The following is a 20,626-nucleotide window of genomic DNA, read 5'->3' on the forward strand; positions in this document are numbered from 1 at the left end:
GAGTTAGGCATTTATTGTAGTCTTTGCAGTCTGGACTTGTTGTGTCCATTGTTCTTGGGAAGGCTTTTCAGGTATTCAAAGGGACTTGGGCCCCAAACCCAATAATGCCATGGTTCTTTCAGACTTATAGAGGTACCACCTTAGTGATCTTGGATAAGGTCTGGAAGAATTCTCTGGATTACCAGGTAGAGATTCTTGTGTGTGCGTGTGGGTTTTTTTTCCTTACTTTATCCCAAACAAATGGGGTATCTCCCTTTGTGCTGGGCCTCCTGGATCTGGGGATGGGGGGACACAAGTATCCCTGTGGCCACCACCACTGAGACTGCACTGTTTCACACCTGAGGCCAGCACAGCACTGGGTCTCGCCCAAGACCTGCTGTAACCACCACTTGCCTACCACCTAAGTTCACTCAAGGCCCTAGGGCTCTATTATCAGCAGGTGGCACATCTAGCCAGGTTTGTGTCCCTCCCTTCAGAGTCATGTTCCCCCAGGCCCTGTCGGGTCCAGAGATGCTGTCTGGGAGTGAGATTGAAGTTTTTTTTTTTTGAGATGGAGTCTCGCTCTGTCGCCCAGGCTGGAGTGCAGTGGTGCAATCTCAGCTCACTGCAAGCTCCGCCTCCCGGGTTCATGCCATTCTCCTGCCTCAGCCTCCCTAGTAGCTGGGACTACAGGCGCCTGCCACCGCGCCTGGCTAATTTTTTTGTATTTTTAGTAGAGATGGGGTTTCACCGTGGTCTCAATCTCCTGACCTCGTGATCCGCCCACCTCGGCCTCCCAAAGTGCTGGGATTACAGGCTTGAGCCACTGCGCCCGGCCTGAAGTCTTAAACCTTAGAAATTTACCTGATGTTCTGTTTTACTGCAGTGAAGCCAGCACTCAGACCACAAGCCAAAATCCTTCCCACTCTTTCTTCCTCTTTTTTCTGGGCAGAGGAGCCTCTCCCTGTGGCTGCTACCACCACTGGCCCATGTGGGTTTCTGCCAGGCCACTGCTAATAGAACCCAAGGGCTCTTTAGTCAGCTTGTGGTGAGTGCTGCCAGGCCTGGGATTCACCCTTCAGGGCAGTGGCCTCCCCTCTGGCCCAGGCCAGTTCCAGAAATGCTGACCAAGAGCCTTGGCCTGAAGCTGGGGACCCCTCAGAGCTTGCTTGGTGCTCTACCCCACTGTGGCTGAGTTGATCCCTAAGGCACAAGACAGAGTCTGCTTTACTTTTCCCCCTGCCTTTCTCAAACAGGAGGAGTCTTTCATTGTAGCCACCAACACTGGGAATATATTCAGTCCCACCTGAAGCTAGCATGTCTCAGAGCCCAACACCCATGGCATATTACCTGGGTATCACTGCTGGTTATTCAGGGCCCAGGGGTTCTTTACTCAGCAGGTGATGAATCCTGCCAGGTCACTACTGTGACAAGGCAGCACTGAGTTCAGTGTAAAGTCTTCCAGTTGCTGCGCTCTCTGTCTCCCAAGTGCACAGCTTTCTCTGCACCTTGTGGCTGCTGCCAGCGGATGGGGGAGGGGTGGTACAAGCACACGCTTAGCCACCCTGGTTGATGTCTAAGTAGGTCATATGCTCCTCCCCTCTGGTCCACTGGCTCTGAGTCCAGCTCAGCACTGGGCTTGCCTAGGACTTGGAATTCTTGTGGCCTAGACTGCCCCTCAAGTTCACTTAGGTCCCCAGAGCACTCCAGTTTGTGGTAGCAAGGATTGTCTGAACTCAAGCTCTGATTACTATAATGGGTGAGCCCCCTCTAGCTGGGGTTGGTCCAAATGCATTCTCTATGGGCAGACATCAGCTACTAAAGCCTGGTTCTGCCTTCTGCTGAACCAGAACAGCAGTGAGTTCAATGTAAAGCCTCAAAATCACTGTGCTCTCCCCCTCCCAAATACACAGATACTCTGTGCCATGTGGTTGCTGCCGGAAGATGGAGGAAGGGGTGGGCAATTTAAGACTGTCTTTCCTGCCCTCTTCAATGTCTCTCTCAGTGATAACGAAATTAAAACCAGATTGCTCATTTGATTTTTGATTCTTGTAATGGTGCTTTTTGTGTGTAGCTAGTTGTTAAAATTTGATGTTCCTATGTGTAAGACAAATGGTGTAGGTTTGTATGGGGCTATCTCGCTCTGCCCCCTAAAGCACATCTTTTGATACATAGTTCTACTTGTAGAAGTTTATTCTGAGAAAATAATCAGAAGTTTATGAAAGTGATAGTACAAAAATTAGGAACAACCTAAATGTTCATCAATAGAGAAATTGTTAAAAATTAATTATGGTAACCAGACACATTGGAATATTATACATTCATTAGAAACAATTTTTTAAATATGTTATTTTGAACCCCAGATGATGTCTACAACCTATCATTTCATGTATATGCACACATACACACACAAATCAAATTGAAGAGTGGTTTATGTGACATTTTGTAGATACAAATATGTGTATAGTTGTGGATTTCAGTTGATACTTTGTATTTTGCTATTGGTTTTTTTTTTTTTTTGCAATGATTGTCTATTCTGTATTCAATCAGGAAAAAAAACTCCTAAGGTTATTTTAGTTTTGGAAATAAATAGTAACAGGAAGGATATACAAGGAACTGATAATAGTGGTTAACTCTAGGGAGAGAGAGGAACTGGGGGTAGGTGAGAGAAAGACTTAATATCCTACTGTACCTACTGCATTAACAAAGATCATATTCATGAATTGCTTATTCAAGTAAAAATTTAAACCAAACCAAAACAAAAAAATCTTTCAGTCTCAGCAGAATTATCTAAATACTCTTGGAGCAGATAGTAAAAAAAAATTAAGATTCTGTGAAACTTAGATCATCAGTTTTCAAAGAACTTTAATTAAAAAGGAACAACTACTTCCTTATTTGATAGTCTCCTCAAGAAACTCAGAACCATCTTTATGAATCTGCATGGAAGGAAGTAAGCAAAAATGGGTGTCTGTGATTCTTCTTTTTTTTTTTTTTTTTTGTGAGAAAGAGTCTTGCTCTGTTGCCCAGGCTGGAGTACAGTGGCACGATCATAGCTTACTGCATCCTGGAACTGCTGGGCTCAAGTGATCCTCTCACCTCAGCCTCCTGAGCAGCTGGGACTTTAGCTATGTGCAACCACGTCTGGCTAATATTAAAAAAAATATTTTGTAGAGATGAGATGACGCTATGTTTCCCAGGCTGGTCTTGAACTCCTAGCCTCAAGCAATCTTTCTGCTTCAGCCTCCCAAAGTACTGGGATTACAAGTGAGTCATCATACTCATCTCTTAACTTTTAACATAGCAAGAATTTGAGGTTTATATTGAACTATGTGTAGAGAGACATACCGTTGAGATGTGCTTTGCAATTATTAGGCTGTCAGTTTTTATTTTAATTAAGATTCTTGTGTCATTTTAAAAAGAAAGAGGTGAGAGATGTTTGACCTTACTGCTAATTTTGACCAAATCGTTTTTCTAGGAATCATTTTCTGGAATATAGTTTAAAGCAGCAGTCCCCAATCTTTTTGGCACCAGGTACCAGTTTCATGGAAGACAGATTTTCCACAGATTTGGGCGGGGGTGGTTTTGGGATGAAACTGCTCCACCTCAGATCATCAGCCATTAGATTCTCATAAGGAGCACGCAACCTAGATCTCTTGCATGCGCAGTTCACAATAGGGTTCGAGCTCCTGTGAGAATCTAATACCATAGCTGATCTGACAGGCAGAGCTCAGGTGGTAATGCTTGCTTACCCACTACTCACCTCCTGCTGTGCGGCCTGATTGCTAACAGGCCACAGACCGGTACCAGTCTATGGCCCAGGAGTTGGGGACCTCTGCTTTAAAGTAAAATAAAATAGTTTTCAAAACTATCTTTTTTCTCTAAAATTGTGTACTTTTTGGTTACAGGTGATGGATTGAACATTTATTTAGTAATATCAAAATGAATGTTTAATGAAAATATCCTTGATACATTTTTGAAATTATTCTTTTGTCTTTTCCAGAATTTTCCAATGAGAAAAGTGCCCTGTAAGAAAGATGCTGCATCAGGTTCATTCTTTGCTCGGGACAATACCGCAAACTTCCTTCACTGGTGTAGGGACATTGGGGTTGATGAAACTTACCTCTTTGAATCGGAAGGTTTAGGTAAGTGATGTTGTTGTCATTCTTGTTTTCAATGCTTACTAGGATGTTTTAATATCCTTCACCTCTAATTTTTCTTTCCATATAAGGACTCAAATGCCTCATCTCATTTTCCTAGAAAAATGTATACTTTGAATATATGTAGAACTATTGGAGAATCAGATACTAAATCAAATATATTAACCTTTTCACTTAAAGATTTTATGTGTCTAGAATGTCCTAAAATTCTAAATTCCTAAATGAGTTGCTACAGGAAGGTTCTGGACTAATGCTTTAGTAATTAATATTTTCATTAAGAATTACTCTACCAAGCCTAAAAAGTAGTAACTTCCCTTTAACCGGATAATTACGGCAATGACAGAAGGCCTAATAATGTATTATCATGGTGTTTAGCTTTACCTTACAAACAACAGCTTCCAACTTGGTTATCTAATGGATTAATATTTTTGACAATTCATTTTGAGAAGTCATGCTCTGTTGAAGAATTATTGACGTATTTTCTCATTTCCTTGAAGTCAACAGAAGCATCTGTGCAGTGACTAAAGCGGTAGCTATTTAAGTTTTATACTATATTTGAAAGCATTTATATATGTGTACATACACACCCACACCCACCCCACACACACTGAATTCATAATGTGATAAGTGCAGCAGTGTACCAAGGGCAGGGCTGTGGTAGTTGTCTGCCCTGGTAGAAGTTTTATCACTGACATAGTTTAGGATTGCTGGTTTGTGGTGATAGTAAAAAGCAAACTGACTTTTTGTTGGTTGTATTATTATTTTAAAATTCTCTACTGACAGTACACACCCTTATTGCCCTCACACAGGGTAAGCGGCCTCCTGTTTGCTCTGCATCTGGGCACCCCTATCCAGTGTAGAGCAAGCATGGGATGCTATTTTATCCCTGCTTGCACCTTGCTTTAGATCCAGATGGGCTGATCATTATTGACAGTGTAGTTGATGTAATGGCACATCTACTTTCTAGAGATCAAAACAAAGTGGAAATGCTTTGAATTCTCTAGTTTCTAGTTTATTATTTCTGAAAGGACATAAGATTGTTGTATATTTCTCATTTTCAGTAGAAGGCATCTTCTCACTCTCCTGAAGGTCAGTATAGGACTAAGTAAAGCACTGCCAATACCAGTAATTCATTTTGAGGCATTGAACCGATAAGCTAATATTTTTACTCTCCAGAGGTCTCAAAGATGAGTGTCTTAATTTTTCACACTTTGCTAGCAACTCAAAGCCATTTTATGAAACAAATATACTATTTTAAGGAACTTAGAAAGTATTTAGAAAAACAAATTTAGTAAAAATTTTAGGATAAATTCCTCTGTTGGTATGAATTTTAAACTCAAATGTAGGCTTTTTATTGCTTTGAAAGAGTATACTTTGTGCTTGGGGTGTATAATACATGCTATTCATAAATCAAAGAACAATTACGATTTCTTTTTTTTTTTTTTTTTTTGAGATGGAGTTTCTCTGTGTCGCCCAGGCTGGAGTACAGTAGCGCGATCTCAGCTCACTGCAAGCTCCACCTCCTGGGTTCCCACCATTCTCCTACCTCAGCCTCCAGAGTAGCTGGGACTACAGGCACCTGCCACCACGCCCGGCTAATTTTTTGTATTTTTAGTAGAGGCTGGGTTTCACCGTGTTAGCCAGGGTGGTCTTAATCTCCTGACCTCATGATCTGCCAGCCTCAGCCTCCCAAAGTGCTGGAATTACAGGCGTGAGCCACCACGCCCGGCCAACAATTACTATTTCTATTGAGGGAATCAGGGCACATGCAATTCAGGCACATATTGCACATGATTAGGTTAGGATTCAGAAGTTTCCTAGAGTTTCTAACTTTAAGGACTGGAACAGAAAGGTAGATGATCCACAACTACTATATCATTTCATTTAGCATGTGTTCTATGATCAGGCCTTTTTAAAAATTGGTTTAAGGATCTCTGTTTACCTTTATATTGCATTTTTTACATTTATTTTTATTTTAAAAATTATATTAAAATGCATGTAAAATTTACTATCTTAGGCTGGGCGCATTGGCTCACACCTGTAATCCCAGCACTTTGGGAGGCTGAGGCGGGTGGATCACCTGAGGTCAGGAGTTTGAGACCAGCCTGGGCAACATGGCGAAACCCCATCTCTACAAAAATACAAAAATTAGCTGGGCATGGTGGTGCACGCCTGTAGTCCCAGGTACTCAGGAGGCTGAGGCAGGAGAATTACTTGAACCTGGGAGGCAGAGGTTGCAGTGAGCCAAGATCACGCCACTACACTCCAGACTGGGTGAAAGAGTGAGACTCATAAAAAAAAAAATTACTATCTTAACCATGTAACCATTTTTAAGTGTATTAGGTTTCTTTTGTAGTAGCATAAAAATTGAGATATGCTGTATATAATCTAAAATTCATAATTTTAAAATGTACATTTCAGTGGTTTTTAGTATATTCACTATGTTGTACAATCATTACTACTATCTGATTTCAGAACATTTCTGGAAAATCTGTACCTATTAACAATTAGTCCCAGTTATTCTCTTACCCCATGCCAAGGCAAACTCTGTTCTCTGTCTCTATGGATTTGCATATTCTGGATGTTTCATATAAATGGAATCATACAGTATGTGGCCTTTTGTGTCTGTTTCTTTTACTTAGCACAGTGGTTCATTTATGTTGTAGCATGTAACAGTACTTAATTCCTTTTTATGGTAGACTAATATTCCATCGTATAGATATGCCATGCCATATTTTTTTAAGCGATTCATCAGCTAGTGGGCATTTGGATTGTTTCCAGTCTTTGGCTATTATGAATAATGTTGCTCTGAACATTTGTGTACAAATTTTGAAGTAAACATATTTCTTAATTCTCTCAGATATATACCTAAGAGTGGAATTTCTAGGTCATATGGTAATAATTCTGTTTTATCTTTTTTAAGGAGCTGTTTTCAAAGTGGCTGCACCATTTTACATTTCCACCAGCAGTGCCCAAGTGTTCCAATTTCTCCACATCTTTGTCAATACTTGTTATTTGCCTGTTTTTGTTTTTTTTATAACCATCCTAGTGGGTGTGAAGTAGTATTTTGTTGTGGTTTTGATTCGTGTTTCCCTAAGGATATTGAACATCTTTTTATGTACTTGTTAACCACTTGTATAACTTCTTTGGAGACTATCTATTCAAATCCTTTGCCTATTTTAAAAATTGAGTAATTTACCCTTTTTGTCAACTTGCAAGAATTCTTTATATATTCTAGATACTAGGCCATATTAGATAGGATTTGCAAATATTTTCTCCTAGCCTTTGGGTTATTTTTTTACTTTCTTGATAGTGTCCTTTGATATACGACAGTTTTAAATTTTGGTGACGTTTAATTTATCTATTTTTTTTTTTGCTTGTCCATACTTTTGGTCATCTAAAAATCCATTGCCTAATTACAGTCATACATATTTTTAACCTATATTTTTTTCTATAAATGTTACCGTTTGTGCCTCTTACTTTTAGGTCATTGATCTATTTTAAGTTAATTTTTGTATATGGTGGGAGGTAGGGGTTCAAATTCATTCATTTGCATGTGGATGTCCAGTTGTGCCAACACCATTTGTTGAAAAGCCTGTTCTCTCCTTATTGAATTGTCTTAGCATCTTGTTGAAATTAATTGTACATAAATGTATGGGTTTATTTCTGGACACTCATTTCCATTCCATTGGTCTGTACATCTATCCCTATGCCAGTGATACACTGTATCAATTACTGTAGCTTATAGTAAGTTTTGAAATTGGGAGGTGTGGGTCTCCAATTTTGTTCTTTTTCTAGATTGGTTAGGCCTTTCTGTGTCCTTTGGAATCCCATATTAATTTGATCATCAGCTTTTCCATTTCTGGGAGAAAAGAAAAGGGCTGTTGTAATTTTGATAAGGATTATACTGAATCTGTAGGTCAATTGGGGGAATGTTGCTATCTTAACAAGTTGTCTTCCAATCCATGAACATGAGATGTCTTTATTTATAATCTTTTAAAATTTCATTCAACAGTGTTTTGTAGTTTTCAGTGTACAAGTATTACAATTCTGTGGTTAGGTTTACTTCTAAGTACTTTGTTCTTTTCGAAGCCATTGTAAGTGGAATTATTTTCGTTTCATTTTCAGACTGTTCATTTCTAGTGTATGCAACTAATTTTTGTGTATTGATGTTATCTCCCACAACTTTGCTGAACTTGCTTATTAGCTCTAACAGTTATTTTGTAGATTCTTCAGGGTTTTCTTCTATACATAGGATTTTGTTACCTGTTTTTTGTTTTGTTTTTGTTGCTTTGTTTTTTGAGACAGGGTCTCACTCTGTCACCCAGGACTGGAGTATAGTGGCACGATAATAGCTCACTGTAGTCTTGAACTCATGGATTCAGTTCATCCTGCCTCAGCCTCTTGAGTATCTGGGATTACAAGTGTGCACCACCATGCCTAGCTAATTAAAAAAAAAAAAAAAAAAAACTGTAGAAACAGGGTCTCACTTTGTTGCCCAGGCTGGTCTCAAACTCCTAGCCTCAAGTGATCTTCCCGCCTCAGTCTCCCAAAGTGCTAGGATTATAGGTGTGAGCCACCATGTCTGGCCTATGTTATCTGTTAATAGAGGTAGTTTTCCTTCTTCCTTTCTAGTCTAGATATGATTTATTTATTTTTCTTGCATAAATGCCATGGCTACATCCTCCAATACAATGCTGAATAGAAATAATAAGAGTGGACATCCTTGTGTTTTCCTGGTCTTGAGAGGGAGACTTGCAGTCTTTTACCTTTAAGAATGATAATAGCTGTGGGTTTTTCCTAGATGCCCTTTTATCAGATTGAGAAACTTTCTTTTTTTTCCTAGTTTGTTCTGTCTTTTTTTTTTTTAATCATGTAATGGTTGGATTTTGTGAAATACTTCCTTGTCTCTTGAGATAATTGGGTTTCTTTCCTTTATTCTGCTAATAGTATATTGCATTGGGTTGATTTTCTTATATTGAACTATTTCTGGCATAAATGCCACTTGCATGGTATATAATCCTTTTATATGCTGCCAGATTTGGTTTGCCAGTGTTTCATTGAGGATTTTTGTATCTATATTCATAAGACATATTGGGTTTTAGTTTTCTTATGATGTCTTCATTTGGCTACCTTTGGTATCAGGGTAACACTGTCATCCTAGAATGGGTTAGAAAGTACTTTCTCCTCTTCGTAAGAGTTTGAGAAAGGTATTAACACATAATTCAATGCTAAAGATAGCTTAAAATAAAATTGAGGTACTGCATATCTTTTAATGGTATCTCTTGTTGAAAGATCTGAAACATAAGCAATGTTACTAAGCCCTCAATTTTTTAGACTTCAGATGCTGTGCAAATAAAAAAAATAAAGGTCCATGGTAATTTTTCATTCTGTTCTTGTTAGCTGTTTTTTTTTTTAAACTAATTTGTCGAAGATAATAAGTAGAAAAAATAAAAGTGTCTTTTCTTCATTTTTTTCTCAACAAGTAAACCTGCTGTCCTCATTATTGTTTATTTAACTGTCTTCTTCCGTGCCAGAAATATGTTTCCATACTTAATTTTGCTGTATAAAATAAGTGGTTTTATTTTCCACAGTTTTGCACAAAGATCCAAGACAGGTGTATCTTTGTCTTCTTGAAATTGGTCGAATTGTGTCAAGGTATGTATTCCACAATATTTTAGAATTTCAATGTTATAAACATTTTAAATCTACTGAATTTTAGTTTAGAACACTATTTTCTATAAATAAAAAAATGCTTTAAATGAACTATTTTCCTATTTTATCTTTTTGTTTCTTTATCAACTTCGTTCTGTTCGCATGAGCATATGTAAACATCTGAGTTCTCAATATAGCTTGTCTTCTTTTACTGTTAAACTATGGGAGTGGTTACTTAAATTTTTTAGATTAAGGATAGGGTAAGAGCATGTAGTCTAAGGCAGTTCAAGTCAAAGCAAGTCCTCTGAACACAGAGAGGATCTGGCAGAAGGCAAGGAGTGGTGTCCCCCATACCTACTTCAGTTCTATCTTTACTCAGCAGCTGATTTGAAAGCCACCTTTCAGGATCCCAGGTAGAATATTGGGAGCATCCTGCAACCCAAATATGTGCTATGATGTGAGGACTGTAATATAGATATTTTACAATCTATGAGACATTAAAAAGCATTTTCAAATATCCCAGTGGAACAATTGGTAGAAGAGGATCATATAGACTTTACTTCAGAAAGAAAATCTATCTTGATTATGCAGGCAAGTACCTGGGTCGACTTTGCTTGAATGATCAGATCTCCTGGTTGGTTTTCAGATACGGGGTTGAGCCACCAGTGTTAGTAAAACTTGAGAAAGAAATTGAGTTAGAAGAGACTTTGCTTAATACTTCTGGGCCTGAAGATTCCATCAGCCTTCCAAAATCGTGCTGTCGGCATGAAGAGCTACATGAAGCTGTAAGTAGTTGCCACACTTTCTTTTGACCGTGATACCTTGAAGTCTCATGGTTTTAAGCACTTCTAGTTTGCTACAGGTGATGCCATTTTTAAAAGCAAGTGTTTCTTATTCAGAATATAAACCAGTACTATTCTCCATTCTCTGATGAATTCAGGGCATTATATTTTAAAGGTGATTTGTTATTGCTTGTGTATGATGAGGAATAAATGTGTAGTTCAGGAGTGGTGGGGCAAATAGATTGGAACTCATCATGAAGAGCACTATAGGCCACAAGAATTCATTGATTCTTTTTTCAGTCTGGTAGTATTGTAATCTGATTTGCAAATTATAAGGAATATTCTCATGGTCTTGCAGAGGTTATATTGGTTTTGTGGTAATAATCCAGGCATAAGATGAGAGCTTGAACTTGAGCAGCAGTAATGGGGATGGAGCAACAGGAACAAATATAAGACATATTTAGGAGGAATTGTTAGGAGAATTGACAGGAATTAGTGAGTGTTTGTGTGAGAGAGAGAATCTAGGGTGATTTCCAAGGTTTCTCTAAGTAGGTGGTATATTGATACTTGCAGAATACAGGAGGAGGAAAAGTTGTGAGGGAAGATTGATGGGTTTTGTTTTTTTTTTTTTTTGAGCATTCTCTCCTCCAGAATATATCCAAACTTGTTAGATGATAGGTTACAACTGGACAGTCTTCTTAACTTTATCTGTTCATTAGGTAGAAGTTAATAGAATTGCTCTTCCTTGGGTTGTGGGTCTTCTGCAGTAACTACAATGTGAACAATGAAGGTGAACTGAGCATGAACATTTTCTGCTTAGACTGTTGTTTGGACTGTAGCATTTTATAAAAGGGTTAAATATACAAAATTAAGAAATAATGAATAAATCATTACTAATAAACATTTTAAAAGTATTGCTTTGATTGTTTTGTTTAATGTAATAAAAGTCTATAGTAAAACTATCAGATAACCTTGCAAGACAGATTAAGAAAATGTCAGAATGAATAACTCTTTTATCTGGCCAAAATATCTACCTACATTATGCTATTCATATGTGTGTGTGTGTGTGTGTGTGTGTGTGTGTGTATATATATATATAATGATTGTCAATATCAATATGGGAAGCAGAAAGAATGCAGTAGGTAGAAAATAAAATTTAAATCTCATATAACCTTAAAGAATGATAAATAAAAAGGAAACATTGGAAAAATATTTTTATCAAGTGGAAAATACAGTGTGTTCATTTCCCTATTATACAAAGACCTTACACAATTTGATAAGAAAAACTTGCAGTAAGTAAATGGGCAAGGTCTGTGTTCACACAAGAAGAAAGTGCGGTGTCGAAACTTGCTGATAATCAAGGAAATCAGATTAAAACAGCTATGAAATACCATTTGCCCCACTAGCAAGATTTTTTGAAATTATTAAACCTGGTGCTTTTAAATTCTAGTAAACTGTACTTAGGGTTTACTATTGGCAATGGAAAATGATGTAAACTTTTGAAAAAGAAATGGACAAATATTAAGAGCTACAAAAATATTACTTTTTCATTTTTATTGTAGTTGAAGAGGGAAAAAGTGGCATAAATGAAAGTGTTTATTGCATTAGGACTTAGAATGGTGAAAAAGTAAATACCCTCAAATAGGGCAATGGTTTGGCAAATTAGGATTCATAATCTTAACAGGATAATCATTGTGATCATTATGAAGAATAATGTAGCAACAAGAAAAATGTTTATTTTGTGTAAAATATGTATATATAGACAAACTGTATAGAAATGAGAATGAAAATAATAGTAATATAGTACCTTGGTAGATTATTTTTATTTCCTTAGCTATTTCTTTCAGTATTGTAATGTAAATTATGTAATAAAATCAGAAGAAATCATTTCTTACCTACAGCTAGTATTTCATTTAGGCTCATGCCTTGTTCTGATTGTGGGTTTGTGCTGATTTGTACTGCTCAATATAAGTGAGATTCAGGTATCTTAAATAAGGAAAAGATACGACTTCTTATATCTGCATTCTTGTTATGAAAACTAAAAAGAAACATTTCTCTAAATATATGTGTGCTATATGAATACATTCAGTGTCTACCTGTGAATATGTGATCTACAGATATCTTGGAAAATAAGGAACAATTATTATCTGATTCATGATTTAGGGTCCTGTTACAAAATATACAACAGCAATTCTATATACTTAGGAAATTTTTACAGATAGAAAGTGGTGACTAAAAGATATATCTCCTTTCAGATTATTTTGGTTAACTAATGTGTCAACATGGTTCTAATAACTGTAAGCCCTTTCCCAGAGTTCAGTTTATTTTTCACCATTTTATGCGCATGGTGTGTATGTTTGTATCAACGTAGATGCACATGTGCACGTATGCATGTGAACAAGATAAACTTGATTGGGTGACTTATGAAAATCAGTTCTATTTGTTTATACGCACATTATTTTGTTAAATAAATGATATAGGAAAATAAATTCTGGACCTTTCTTATCAGGCCTTAGTGAATCCACAAATGTTCATTTGATTTAGGTAGATATTTAAGACAATCATATAAATTTCTATTGGTGCTCAGCTAAATTAGGCCTATCTAAAGAGACTCTCTTTAATATCATGCCTAAGTTTAGTTATATGAATTTGTTTTGATAAATTTTGTGTGGCAGTAATTGAGAAAAACATTCATGACCTTCCTTTTTCAAAAATGTAATTTGAGGAAAAGCCAAATATTTTCCACAGTGGCTGATGTGTGACTTTTTTCAATCATAGGTATTTCAACAAACATCTTTACTTAATATATTTCCATTTCCATGTTTTGAATACAGAATTCTTAAATTTGTTTTTATATTTACTGCAGTTCTACCATTAAAAAATATTTATAATAATAGAAAATTCTATAAGCTTCTTGACTGGTTGAAGTAGGGTTCCCCAATGCAAACTCCTATTTCCTTGGCAGGCTATTGAAACAGAGCATTTTTAGAGAAATGCATCTTGAATTGAAAATTTTAAGAATTTTATCCAGTCTTGAGAGAATAGATGTGAATATGTTCCTGCCAATTTTAATAATAAATTTGAGCAAATCTAGCTATTTCCCCCACAATGTTAGTTTAGTACACTGTTAAGGGACAAGTGAAAATTCTTACTTAGCCTTTACTGACTGGCCTGTCTCTGATTTGACATGTATTATTAACTCAAGGCTTAAAATAAATTCAAGCTTAATAACGAACTCATATGTTTCCTAAAACTCAACAAATGTGTTAATTGACCTCACTGTGTTATATGTTCGAAGATGAAGGGTGGTGGGGAGGGAGGGTAGAGGAGAGAGAGAGAGAGAGGCACTGAGAGAGAGACAGACAGAGAGACACCAGCTAGGCTGTTGGGATCTGAAACCTGGCTCTGCTACTTACTAGCTGTATGATCTCAGGCAAGTTTAACCTCTGGTAAAATTGGGGAAAATAAGAATTTTACCACAAAGTCATTTGGGAAGATTGTGGCTTTTTTATGTTAGATTAGCAATGTCTAATCTCAATATTTGTTAATAAGCACAGGAGAAGCGATTAAATCATTGAACCTAGAATTTTTATCTTTGAGTTTGGTTTTCCTTAGCTATCAAATAATATTACACTTTAAACAAAATGCTTTTTGTGACCAGCACTAAATTTTATTTGTTCGTCATCTTAGGTTAAACATATTGCTGAGGACCCTCCTTGTAGTTGTTCTCATCGATTTTCTATTGAGTATTTATCTGAAGGACGGTACCGACTAGGGGATAAAATACTCTTTATAAGAGTAAGTCCATTATTTACACTTTATTTACACATAAATACTGTTTTGAAATTGGATTTATTGCTTTACTAACCTTTTGCTCTCCTTTTACTTTTAAAAACATTGTAAAAGATGCTATTAATGGAAGGATTTCACTGTACAGGGAAAATGGAGTAATTTCTTTCATGAGTATATAATGAGTTTAGGTAAACACTCATCACACAGCAAACAACTAACTTCAGGATAGCTAAGATTATTTAGACAGTGAGTATAATGGGGAAAAATCCTTGTACACCTCAAGGAACATATTTCTCAAATTTTCTTAGAAAAAGGAATAATTTTCCATCATAAGAAGAAAAACCAAAACATCTAATAAGATTGAGTATCCATAGTAAAAAAAAAGAAAGAAAGAAATGTAGAGTTTATAATAATACAAGCCTTGGGCATTAAACAGAAGATATTTTTCTCATTGACGCAGAATCAGTATGTATACCAGTATGCTGATATAGATGTTCATTTCCTTCCTTTGTCCCATCTACAGTTGATTAATTGTTCCTTTTGCTGGTAAGGAGATTGAAATTTCACCTGCTCATCATTCTTTCCACTTCTCATACAGAAGCTGTCTTATTTCCAATTTAGGAAAATAATATAAAAGTATTTAAAAATATAATTTCACCATCCATATTTTCTTCTATTTCACATATTATTACCTCCTCAGCCCCACCTAGCTCATAGAGAAACATTTGCATGCATTTTCTTTTAATTAGCTTTCTGTTTTAAAGCAGTATGATGTGGTAGTGCACAGATCATAGGACTTAAGAGTTAAAATTTGTGGGTAATCTCATACAGTTGTGCAGATTTGCTTACTGAATGGACAGGGCCCTAAAACCCAACTTGAGATATATTGGCAGAGCCAGGATGTCTTATTTTTAAGATGCAAGTTACCTGTGAATACCTTCCTTACAAATTGGAAGGTTTTGTATCATTAGTTGCATAATTCAGTGTGAGTTAAATTTATTATATTAATAATACAAGAAAGAAACTGTCCATTTGTAGTGAGGCTGTTGGCAAATGCTCTGAATTTTATAGATCACAGACATCACATATTGTAACTGCTAATGAATTGTAACTATAAACCTCACAGTATTACAGCTTTACTTTTTATTTTCCTTTGGGGGCAGATGCTTCATGGAAAACATGTCATGGTTCGTGTTGGTGGAGGCTGGGATACTCTTCAAGGATTTTTGCTTAAATATGACCCCTGTCGAATATTACAGTTTGCCACACTAGAACAAAAAATTTTAGCATTTCAAAAAGGAGTTTCTAATGAAAGTGTACCTGATTTGCCTGCCAGAACACCTCAGCCCCCCGAAATGAATCCTTTGTCAGCAGTTAACATGTTTCAGAAACAAAATTCAAAACCCAGCGTGCCAATTAGTATTCCAAAAAGCAAAGAAAAACAGGGACGTCCACCAGGTGCATTGGTGCCAGCATCTTCACTGAAAGGAGGTAATCTGGGCTCTATGTCAGTCTGTTCTAAATTGCCAAATTCTCCCGCAGCATCTTCTCATCCCAAGCTCAAGTCTTCAAAAGGCATAACAAAGAAACCGCAGGCTCCTTCAAACAATGCATCATCTTCACTTGCTTCATTAAATCCAGTAGGTAAAAACACTTCTTCACCAGCTTTACCAAGAACTGCACCTTGTATATCTGAGTCACCAAGAAAATGTATTTCATCCCCCAATAACCCTAAGGCCAAGGTTATTCCAGCCCAGAATTCAGCAGATGTGCCTGAGTCTACACTTTTGCCAAATAAGTGTTCTGGAAAAACTCAACCTAAGTATTTGAAACATAATCATATTTCTTCCAGAGATAATGCAGTATCTCACTTAGCTGCACATTCAAATTCATCCTCAAAGTGTCCCAAGCTACCTAAAGCAAATACACCTGTAAGACCTAAACCTTCTTTCCAGTCCTCTGCAAAAATGACAAAACCCAGTTCCAAAACCTTACCCACGGGTCTAGGAACACAGTCTCAACCATCCGATGGAGCCCCACAAGCAAGGCCAGTCCCAGCACAGAAACTTAAATCGGCCTTGAATTTAAATCAGCCAGTTTCTGTGTCCTCAGTTTCTCCTGTAAAAGCTACACAGAAATCAAAAGATAAGAATATAGTTTCAGTTACCAAAAAGCAGCCTCAGAATAAAAGTACATTTCAGAAGACAGGACCCAGCTTCTCGAAGTCTCCTGGCCGTACCCCACTGTCCATCGTGAGCCTTCCCCAGTCTTCTACCAAAACACAAACTGCACCGAAGTCAGCACAGACTGTCGCTAAGAGCCAGCATTCAACTAAAGGGCCTACCAAAAGTGGCAAAATCCCAGCTTCAACCAGGAAACCAGCTTCATCTGTTAAGGATGCAGATAGTGGAGATAAAAAACCTACTGCAAAGAAAAAGGAAGACGATGACCATTATTTTGTCATGACTGGAAGTAAGAAACCTAGAAAATAAATACGTAGTCATAAAAAAAGAGAAAAGGAAGAATGAATTTGTTAGCTTCCCATCTTAAAAGTTTCTCCTATTGGTGTCTGTTTAAATAGGTGCAGACACTAAGGATAGTGAGGATGGAGGCTGGGATGAGGAAAGGGTTCATCAGAATTCACATATCTGAATTCACCAGAAGGAGCCCTTCTGAAGCAAACAGTTGTAAAATCACTGCAAGGTTTTTATTAATAATAGACATGTGTATGATTTTCAGTCTATAGCATCTTTGTTAACCATCTGCCTTTTGCAGGAAATGTAAAAGTTATTTAACACGACAAGAATTTTAACAATAGTTGCTCTATTTTTGAATATGTATTAAATATGGAGTTCATATACCTGCTAATATCAACGGTGGTGCTCTTACTATTTGTTAATTGCATTTTGGTTAAAAAAAAAAAAAAAAGCAATGGTTTGGCACTTGTCCTACAGAAGGCACCTAATTTAATTTTCTGATCAGGATTGCCTGATCCAACAATACTAAGTCATGGCTGCTGCTGACTAGCTTGGCATTACTCTGTGTTAGGTAGAATTCTTATTATTTATTTTTTTTGAAGCTTTCCAAATCGGAAGGAACTGATTGTTTCACATGGCTTATATTTACATTGGTAATATTTTGTCACCAATATTTTTGGTTAAAAAAAAATCCAACAAATTAACTTACTGAAATATAAACGAATATTGTAAACAATTTTTTATATTACATATAAAAACTTAGACACCTTATGTTTCACATGTTGTGCAATGTGACAGGGGAAACTGATTTAGTAGCTTTTAGCATATTAAAAATAATTTTTTATAATTTCCTGTGAGTGCAGATGTGACATTTTACATTAAAATAATGTGAAACATCAGAATTATGTTTTAACAACTTTAAAATTAAGATGATATTAAAATAATTTTAGAGTTATGCTATGTAAAAATTCTATCATGAAATTATTTTTCTCTAGATAGCACAATACCAATTTTAATTAATTTCTTCCAATTAGGTTACTTTTCTTTAATAAAGTTATGCTGCCTTCAGTTTTCCAATGGCAAGTAGACAGGATATGTTCAAGGTTTTCTGCACTGTAGGCACACTCTCTCAAGAAGCATATCCCGATCATATAATGACTGCATAAACACCATCAACCTAAGGTGATACTTGTAAATAATTTATTTTTAAGGGATGGTGACTATTTAAAAATTATTAATGAACTTTGAGAAGTTTTAAGAGTGTTTTTAGTAACTTCACAGTCTTGCCAATTATCGTAGGTTATTCAGTATTCAGGTTTGTGTTTCTCTGTTGTAAACTAAAATGTGTTTTCTAAAGAAAAAAATAATAGTTTACACAAATGTACAATCATAGAATAAGCATTTTAAGCTGGCGACTAGTGTTCTATAGATTACAAAGCAAGAAAACTTTCTATGAAGATAAGTGATCTTTTGCCTGAAGAGTACAGATAAAATCAAAGATGTGTGCAGGCTAGTTTTTGGAAGAATTGATGCTTCTCTTCTTTAAAGAGACAGTCACCAAATACTTGGTTTAACTCGACTATTGACTTGGGCATTGAGAGAGATGATATATACATCTTTGGAAAGTGAAGTCAATGTTCAAGAGGTGATAGAAGCTTTACTTCTTAGTGATCAGAAATATTTAGTGCATCTTTTCAGACAGGAAGAATTCTATCATCAAGTATTCCCTTATAAAACCAAGTAACACTTCTTTATCAGTAACTTTTAGGACTTAAAGCAAAAAGTAAATGGAATTGTAATCAACCTATAAATCCTAGTAGATTTTACAATATGTAATTTATGTTGTTTTTAGTATATAAACACTAAGTTTTGTGTTCAATGTGATCAGGAATAAAAGTATCCCACAGGCATCTGACACAAATTCCAGAATTAGCCAAAGAATTGTTTATTTGAGGCCAGGCAATCGCAGCATTTTGGGAAGCCAAGTTGGGCGGATCACGAAGTCAGGAGTTTGAAATCAGCCTGACCAACATGGTGAAACCTCTTTACTAAAAATACAAAATTAGCCGGGCATCATGGCACATGTGTATAATCTCAGCTACTCAGGAGGCTGAGGCAGGAGGATTGCTTGAACCCGGGAGGGGGAGGTTGCAGCGAGCCAAGATTGCGCCACTGCACTTCAGCCTGGGCAACAGAGTGAGACCCCGTCTCAAAAAAAGGAAAAAAAAAGGTTTATTTGAATAATTGGAAGTCAGTTTATACATTACTATTTTTCAGCAGTAGGGAATTTCTCCAATTACATTCATGTTGAATGAATTTTTATGTATATATAGCTTACCCTTCCAAAATAAAAGTGTTTTTTTAATGTTGTTTTGTTGTTTTCTTTTTTGAGACGGAGTTTCACTCTTGTTGCCCAGACTGGAGTGCAGTGGCACAATCTCGGCTCACTGCAACCTTTGCCTCCTGAGTTCAAGTGATTCTCCTGCCTCAGCCTCCTGAGTGGTTGGGATTACAGGCATCCACCACCAGGCCCGGCTAATTTTTTTGTATTTTCAGTAGAGATGGGGGTTTCACCATGTTGGCCAGGCTGATCTCAAACTCCTGACGTCAGGTGATCCACCTGCCTCTGCCTCCCAAAGCGCTGGGATTACAGGCATGAGCCATCACGTCCAGCGAAAAGTTTTGTTTGAATAAACAATATCTGAAAGACAATTAGTTTCTTCAGATGTATTTTGAAATTCTCCTAAAGAGCTAGTGTTTCTACTCATTTTCACAATTTAAAAACAGCTTTTACATTGTTGAAGTCGGGAGAACTTTCCATCTCTTCTTAATGACAGTGCAAGATTTTGTAAATTCTTTTTTGTGTTTAATGTTTAATGAAACGAGTATTAAGCTTAAATTACTGAAGTACCTGGGAGAAGTAATGATGTGTACTTTCAAAAAAATGGAAAATGCTTCTATTTTATTTGCTATAACTTGTTAACATGACTGATATGTAAAATTAAACTTCGGAGCACAATGAAATGCCGATTATTTTTACCTTGTTTGGGCTTAAAGTAGGTATTTAAGGTTTATGTCTTCAAAATGCCTTGGTAAATTAGATGACCTCTAACTTTACTGTCCATATGGAGTTTGCCATTCTTTATGGATAAGAGAATTTAAGGAAAAGTTAACTGTTTTTCTTCAGTCTTTTTATATCTATCTGATTTAAAATCTGTTACTTTATTAAAAGACTTCAACAACAGGTTGTTAGGATGTATTCTTACATCCAGGTTCACATAATGACCCCATTTGAATCCAAATTTGTGTATATTGTTTTCTTATGCCAGCAGTATTTGTATCCAATTTTAACTTATGTTTGTTTTCTTGAGGATTAAAATTTAAACATATATACCAAGGTCTCAGTTTGCTTTTTTGGTATATCCTGAATATAGTCTGATCACTTAATTCATGTTGGAAATTGCATATAGGAAGCATTCATAATTTGAGAAGAATGCTATTTAAAATGCCTTCTTTATATTTGTGGAATTTATTTCACTGCACCCAGGAGATTATAAGGCCTTGTCATTAATCAACAGTATTTGTTCCTCAAATTGCTGTATATGCTGGATGTTTTTCCAGAAAGACCAGACTCACATTTAATAATCTTTGAGATAGTAGAGATAATTTGTTGGTTATCAAGGTAGGATTCTATAGGTCATACAAGCATTGTGTTCACCAAAGATGACTGATAGCAGGAATTTCCAATTTTCAATTCCTGTAATCCTGTTTTAATTTCACACTT

At 36.4% G+C, this 20,626-nt stretch overlaps 1 protein-coding gene across 4 annotated transcripts in view; it reads left to right on the top strand.

The window, feature by feature from the left end:
- GAS2L3 (growth arrest specific 2 like 3) overlaps window positions 1-20,235 on the top strand; it is a 43,492-nt gene extending 23,257 nt beyond the window's left edge. For all 4 annotated transcript variants that reach the window (XM_024257393.3, XM_024257394.3, XM_054527539.2 and 1 more), the window contains 5 exons: window positions 3,980-4,121; window positions 9,731-9,794; window positions 10,438-10,576; window positions 14,264-14,371; window positions 15,529-20,235. In XM_024257393.3, the coding sequence (XP_024113161.2) occupies window positions 3,980-4,121; window positions 9,731-9,794; window positions 10,438-10,576; window positions 14,264-14,371; window positions 15,529-16,857 (1,782 nt within the window). In that variant the 3' untranslated portion in view covers window positions 16,858-20,235. The remainder of the gene's footprint in view (window positions 1-3,979; window positions 4,122-9,730; window positions 9,795-10,437; window positions 10,577-14,263; window positions 14,372-15,528) is intronic.
- The last annotated feature ends 391 nt before the right edge of the window (window positions 20,236-20,626 follow it).

Source organism: Pongo abelii, chromosome 10, assembly GCF_028885655.2.
Source record: "Pongo abelii isolate AG06213 chromosome 10, NHGRI_mPonAbe1-v2.0_pri, whole genome shotgun sequence".
NCBI classification, from domain to species: domain Eukaryota; kingdom Metazoa; phylum Chordata; class Mammalia; order Primates; family Hominidae; genus Pongo; species Pongo abelii.